At 47.0% G+C, this 7,500-nt stretch overlaps 1 protein-coding gene across 1 annotated transcript; it reads left to right on the top strand.

Moving 5' to 3' along the window:
• The first annotated feature begins 4,096 nt into the window (after positions 1-4,096).
• On the top strand, positions 4,097-4,996 carry LOC106431872. Its single transcript, XM_013872711.2, has 2 exons — positions 4,097-4,395; positions 4,486-4,996. Exons 1-2 carry the CDS (start codon positions 4,097-4,099, stop codon positions 4,994-4,996), a joined length of 810 nt encoding a protein of 269 aa, XP_013728165.2.
• The last annotated feature ends 2,504 nt before the right edge of the window (positions 4,997-7,500 follow it).

Raw genomic sequence — 7,500 nt, 5'->3', positions numbered from 1 at the left:
AGGTTCGGAGTTTTGTTGTCTTCACGGATGTCTATAGCAACTTTTGATCAACACTTGACATCCTAAACTCATTGTTGACATATTTTTGATGTTTCCTTTCAGAAAACTTTCTTCAAAAATATTAATTTTTGAATTTTTGGCTTCTCGGGTGATTTTGGCTGTCCGTGGGGGATTTTCGCCCACGACGTGGGTGATTTTCGCCACGACGTGGGTGATTTTCGCCACGACGTGGGTGATTTTCGCCCACGAGGACTGTCCGTGGGTGATTTTCGCCACGAGGACTGTCCGTCAGTACACATATCAGCACGTTGGCCCTTCCCGTGGACTGTCCGGGTGATTTTGGCCCACGATGACTGTCCGTCAGTACGCATATCAGCACGTTGGCCCTTTCCGTGGACTGTCCGGGTGATTTTCGCCCACGAGGACAGTACATCAGTACACATATCAGCACGTTGGCCCTTCCCGTGGACTGTCCGTGGGTAATTTTCGCCCACGAGGACTGTCCGTGGGTGATTTTCGCCCACGAGGACTGTCCGTCAGTACACATATCAGCACGTTGGCCCTTCACGTGGACTATCCGTGGGTGATTTTCGCCCACGAGGACTGTCCGTGGGTGATTTTCGCCTACGAGGACTGTCCGTGGGTGATTTTCGCCCACGAGGACTGTCCGTCAGTACGCATATCAGCACGTTGGCCCTTCCCGTGGACTGTCCGGGTGCTTTTCACCCACGAGGACTGTCCGTCAGTACGCATATCAGCACGTTGGCCCTTCCCGTGGACTGTCCGGTTGATTTTCGCCCACGAGGACAGTACATCCGTACACATATCAGCACGTTGGCCCTTCCCGTGGACTATCCGTGGGTGATTTTCGCCCACGAGGACTGTCCGTGGGTGATTTTCGCCTACGAGGACTGTCCGTGGGTGCTTTTAACCCACGAGGACTGTCCGTCAGTACGCATATCAGCACGTTGGCCCTTCCCGTGGACTGTCCGTGGGTAATTTTCGCCCACGAGGACTGTCCGTGGGTGATTTTCGCCCACGAGGACTGTCCGTGGGTGATTTTCGCCTACGAGGACTGTCCGTGGGTGATTTTCGCCCACGAGGACTGTCCGTCAGTACGCATATCAGCACGTTGGCCCTTCCCGTGGACTGTCCGGGTGCTTTTCACCCACGAGGACTGTCCGTCAGTACGCATATCAGCACGTTGGCCCTTCCCGTGGACTGTCCGGTTGATTTTCGCCCACGAGGACAGTACATCCGTACACATATCAGCACGTTGGCCCTTCCCGTGGACTATCCGTGGGTGATTTTCGCCCACGAGGACTGTCCGTGGGTGATTTTCGCCTACGAGGACTGTCCGTGGGTGATTTTCGCCCACGAGGACTGTCCGTCAGTACGCATATCAGCACGTTGGCCCTTCCCGTGGACTGTCAGGGTGCTTTTCACCCACGAGGACTGTCCGTCAGTACGCATATCAGCACATTGGCCCTTCCCGTGGACTGTCCGGTTGATTTTCGCCCACGAGGACAGTACATCCGTACACATATCAGCACGTTGGCCCTTCCCGTGGACTATCCGTGGGTGATTTTCGCCCACGAGGACTGTCCGTGGGTCATTTTCGCCTACGAGGACTGTCCGTGGGTGATTTTCGCCCACGAGGACTGTCCGTCAGTACGCATATCAGCACGTTGGCCCTTCCCGTGGACTGTCCGGGTGATTTTCGCCCACGAGGACAGTACATCAGTACACATATCAGCACGTTGGCCCTTCCCGTGTACTGTCCGTGGGTAATTTTCGCCCACGAGGACTGTCCGTGGGTGATTTTCGCCCACGAGGACTGTCCGTGGGTTATTTTCGCCCACGATGACTGTCCGTCAGTACGCATATCAGCACGTTGGCCCTTCCCGTGGACTGTCCGGGTGATTTTCGCCCACGAGGACAGTACATCAGTACACATATCAGATCGTTGGCCCTTCCCGCGGACTATCCGTGGGTGATTTTCGCCCACGAGGAATGTCCGTGGGTGATTTTCGCCTACAAGGACTGTCCGTGGGTGATTTTTGCCCACGAGGACTGTCCGTCAGTACGCATATCAGCACGTTGGCCCTTCCCGTGGACTGTCCGGGTGATTTTCGCCCACGAGGACAGTAAATCAGTACACATATCAGCACGTTGGCCCTTCCCGTGGACTATCCGTGGGTGATTTTCGCCTACGAGGACTGTCCGTCAGTAGACAACTGTGTACTGATGGACAGTCAACGTGGACTGTTTGGGTGATTTTCGCCCACGAGGACTGTCCGTTAGTACACATATCAGCAGCACGTTTGCCCTTCCCGTGGACTGTCAGTGGACAACTGACCCACGTTGACAGTCCATCAGTACACATATCGTGATTTTTGTCTGAGTGTACTGATAGCTTGAGAATTTTTCATGGACTGATGGTCCATGATGGTCTCAAGTTTTACTGATGCTGGCTCGATTACATCCTTCCCGGCAGTAGTGGCTGATCATCCAACCAAGTGTTTGTTATGAACAAATGTGGATTGCTAGGAACCAAGAGGCCTGTCCGTGGCCCATAGAGAGAGAGAGTATCCGCGGCCCAAAGGGGAGAGAGAGTCGGCCACCCCTTGTAGATAATGTTTCCATTTATGTTTCATGTTTATCTATTAGGAGGTTTTCCTTTTTACTTTAGGATTATGATTTGGATACTTTCCATTTATCTATCTCTTGTATCCCCTATATAAGGGAACACTTTGATTCAGAAATATAACAGAACAACAGACACGATTTCATCTCTTGTTCACAACACGTTATCAGCACGATAGCCTCTGAACCCTGAGACCAAAACCGAAACCCCAAAAGTCTAAGCCGGCGATCCATAACCAAAACCCTAAACACAAACCTGTTCTTAATCCTCCAAGAACTCAGGAGATCAATCTCAGCCTCTCAGATCACGTTCCAGACCGAGAAGAACACCGTCCAGCTCGCGATCGAACCCGAACCCAGCGACTGTCCCGAGACGATCCGCTACCCGATCAGCTCACAGCCAAGACGCCTCCAGCCGCGATAAACCTCATCCGCGACCCGATAGGAGGCAGCAGCCATCCGATCATCTCAGCTTGAAGTCTCAACCATTCTCTGGTGGTCCGGTTCTAATCCACTACGAAACTAAGGTATAAACATGATCTGAGAACATAGAAAGTAAAGAACCCTAATTCCATCATTATGGAAACCGTGAAACCCTAAAAGAAAGATAAGACTAAAATCGACAACCTCTTAGAACTAGAAACATGAATTGATTCCAACTAGAACCTGTTTTGTTTGTTGATTGATTAAAACTGAAATTGGCAAACCCTAGTTTATGGAATCGAAAACCCTAACCCCTAAAGGAAGCATGTAGCCGATTTTAAGATTTATTTTGATTGCTTGATTTCTGATTTGAATTGAGGTTTAGGAATGTTTAGATTGCTTGAATCGATCTGAACATGAATACTTAAGGCCTTGAAACCTTAAACATAAGTTGATAGATTGGAACCCTAGAAATCATAAGAAAGATCTTAGGACGTTTCTGCATAAACCCGAACTTGGTATTGCATCCGCGACTGATTAGGATAGGATCGGCCAGCATATAGAAACCATTTGATCTTGAATTTTATTGCATTAAAACATACATGGCCGTGTGGCATTAATCTTTCTAGTACATGTAGAATTGAACTCTAGGATTGATCGCACCATGGTAAATTTAGATTTGCATAACTGAACTTATTGATTGATCATATAGCCGTGTGGCTTGTTTGGTAGCACCATGGTCGACTAGGATTGTTTGATATCATAAATGCATAAGACGTGTTGTGGCCGAGCTTGCATATATCATGCGGCCACGTGATCCCATTGTATATCTAATGTCTTGAATGATAATGTGGATCAGATGTCGAAAATAGCAAACAGAGACTATGCAGCCCTTAATCTCTCCGGAGACAATTACTTGCAGTGGGCGCTAGACACAAGGATCAGTCTAAAGTCCAAAGGACTCGGTGATACCATCACTGAGGGCAATGATGAGAATGAAAAGAATAGATACAGGGCCATATGTTATATGCGCCATCATCTCATTGAAGGTCTTAAGGATCAGTACATGACAATTGAGAGTCCACTCGATCTTTGGAATGCTTTAAAGCACAGATACGATCACCAAAAGATGGTGTTGCTTCCAAAGGCTAGACACGACTGGATGCATCTCAGATTCATGGACTTTAAGTCCGTGGATGAGTATAATTCAGCCTTATTCAAAATCGTTTCTATACTAAGGCTGTGTGGTGAAGAAGTGTCCGATGTGATGATGCTTGAAAAGACCTATACGACTTTCAACCAGTCGAATTCTGTGTTGCAGCAGCAGTACAGAACAAAAGGTTTTGCCACATATACTGATCTGATCTCATGTCTTCTCCTGGCCGAGGCAAACAATGAACTCCTTATGAAAAATAGTGGAGCAAGGCCGGTCGGGACAGCACCATTACCCGAAGCCCATGATGTGGAAAGGAAATATCCCAAAGAAACCAACTACGCCCAAGACAACAGGAAACCATACGGTCAAGGCCGTGGTGGGTACAGGGGACGTAGACGTGACAATCATAACGGTAGAGATAACTCCTCAGCCGGCCGAAGGGGAAACCACCATAACCGTGGTCGTGGTTCCAATTACGGTCGGGGTCGAGGGAGTTATGGCCGTGGACGAGGTGGCATATCCAAACCATCTTACACGTCCAAGTCTTTATGTCACAGATGCGGGATGGACAACCATTGGGCCAAGAACTGTAGAACTCCAAAGCACTTGTGCGAACTCTATCAAGAGAGTATCAAGAACAAGAACCCGGAGGCAAATATGATCCAAGAGAACGATCAAGATGACAAGGGATATGATGCTGATAATGAATCCGACAGGGACAGCAAAGATGACCAAATGGATTTTGAGACGTCTGACTGTCTAAAGGACTAGTTTTTCAAATCACATTGTCTTATTGCTTTATGTGTTTGATTTGGTGTTTTTACTTTATAAAATGACATTTACATTAATGAAAGTTTTAAAGTTTCTAAAGTCTAGAAATTTTATTTATAGAAATGAATGATGAGATGAGTGTACTTGTGGTGGACAGTGGCACAAGTCACACGATCCTAAGAGACAAAAGGTACTTCATGAATCTCACATTGCAAAGTGCAAAGGTACAAACCATTGCAGGCGAGGCCAACCTGATTGAAGGTCACGGCCAGGCCTATGTGATGATGCCAAAGGGCACTCACCTAGAGATCAAAACCGCCTTGTATTCCCCAAGCTCTAGAAGAAGCTTATTGAGTTTCAAAGACATAAGGTTGAACGGTTTCCACCTTGAAACATGGGAAGAAGGAAACAAAGAATTCCTTAATATAACTTTGATCACCAAAGGCAATAAAAAGATCCTAGAGACCATGCCTGCAATGACTACTGGTCTTTACTATGCACGGATCAGTATGGTCGAGGCAAATGCCTCAGAGCTATTCACTTTATGGCATAACCGGCTTGGCCATCCCGGAACAGGAATGATGCGAAAATTGATGATGAATTCTCAAGGGCACACATTCAAAGGAGTGATCCCACGAAATCTCACATGTGCAGCATGTGCACAAGGGAAACTCATAACCAGGCCATCACCAGCCAAGGTTAATAAAGAAACCTTGAACTTTCTGGAAAGAATCCAAGGGGACATATGCGGACCAATACACCCACCATGTGGGACGTTCAGATATTTTATGGTCCTCATTGATGCATCGACCAGATGGTCACATGTATGCTTGTTGTCCACTCGGAACCTAGCCTTTGCACGGCTGCTTGCTCAGATAATAAGACTGAGAGCACATTTCCCAGACTTTCCACTTAAGACTATACGTCTAGACAATGCTGGTGAATTTAAGTCCCAGGCGTTTAATGAATACTGTATGGCCATGGGGGTAAAAGTAGAACACTCCGTGGCACATGTCCATACACAGAACGGCTTGGCCGAATCATTCATTAAACGTATCCAGCTGATAGCCCGTCCATTACTTATGAAGTCTAAACTTCCGGGATCAGCATGGGGACATGCAGTTTTACATGCAACTGAACTGATACGCATCAGGCCATCTAGTGAGCATAGATATTCGCCATCCCAATTACTTAAGGGTCATGAGCCAGACGTGTCCCACATCAAAACGTTTGGATGTGCCGTCTACGTTCCAATTGCTCCACCACAGAGAACTAAGATGGGACCGCAGAGGAGGATGGGAATATACGTAGGATTTGAATCCCCAAGCATTATAAAGTATCTTGAGCCAACAACCGGTGATTTGTTTAAGGCCAGATACGAAGACTCACAGTTTGACGAGTCCACATATCCGTCCTTAGGGGGAGATAACAGCCGGTTGATAACAAAAGAATTGGAATGGTTTAGACCATCGACATCTTGGCAAGATCCTCGGACTAAAGATTGTGATTTAGAAGTCCAAAAGATAATACATCTACAAGAGCTAGCTAATAGATTGCCAGATACATTTGCTGACCCAAATAGAGTAACAATATCACATATCCCGGCTTGTAATGCACCTGTAAGATTAGACGTCCAAGATGGACAGTGTCAAGTGGCTACAGAGTCTAAGCAACGTCTAAAACGTGGCAGACCAATTGGTTCCAAAGACAAACAGCCTCGGAAATCCAAGAAAGGTGCTGGAACCGAGAGCATCAAAGAAACCGTCCAGGACATAGATGGATCGGTCGAGCCGACCAGAATGGTCGAGCTGAATGTACCGACCACACCCGATGATCCGGCCGTCCCTCCAAGTGAGGTCCGGGACGCTGGACTTCATGGGACACCAGGACCGGACAACCAAGAGATCTCTATAAACCATGTGATGTCTGGAAAACAATGGAACAGAAAGAATATCAACGTTGATGATTTATTTGCATATAAAGTGGCACTTGAGATCATGGATAAAGATGAGGATCTAGAACCCACGTCTATACAAGAATGCATGCTAAGATCAGATTGGATCAAATGGAAACAAGCTATAAACGTGGAGTTAGAATCATTGAGAAAGAGAGGCGTTTTTGGCCCTATAATCTTGACACCCAGAGATGTCAAACCAGTGGGATACAAATGGGTCTTTGTAAGGAAAAGAAATGAGAAAGGAGAAGTAGTGAGATACAAAGCACGGCTTGTAGCACAAGGATTCTCACAGAGACCTGGAATAGACTATGAGGAAACTTATTCCCCTGTGGTGGATGCGACTACATTAAGATACTTAATCAGTCTGGCCGTGAAAGAAAACATGGATTTGCGCCTAATGGATGTAGTCACCGCATACCTGTACGGACCACTGGACAATGAGATACATATGAGAGTTCCAGAAGGCATTGAGCTCAAAGATAAGAAAGGTTCTCGAGAACAACATTGCATTAAGCTGAACAAAGCTTTATATGGTTTAAAACAGTCA

The sequence above is a fragment of the Brassica napus genome, unplaced genomic scaffold (genome assembly GCF_020379485.1).
Source record: "Brassica napus cultivar Da-Ae unplaced genomic scaffold, Da-Ae ScsIHWf_2796;HRSCAF=3570, whole genome shotgun sequence".
Taxonomy (NCBI): Eukaryota; Viridiplantae; Streptophyta; class Magnoliopsida; order Brassicales; family Brassicaceae; genus Brassica; species Brassica napus.
Note: the sequence above shows the minus strand (reverse complement) of the source record. Positions and strands in the feature narration are given on the sequence as shown.

Coding starts and splice junctions, on each gene's coding strand:
- LOC106431872 (XM_013872711.2), top strand. CDS start 4,097: ATGCGCCATCATCTCATTGAAGGTCTTAAGGATCAGTACATGACAATT. Junction 4,396..4,485: donor AATTCTGTGTTGCAGCAGCA/GTACAGAACAAA, acceptor TATGAAAAATAG/TGGAGCAAGGCCGGTCGGGA.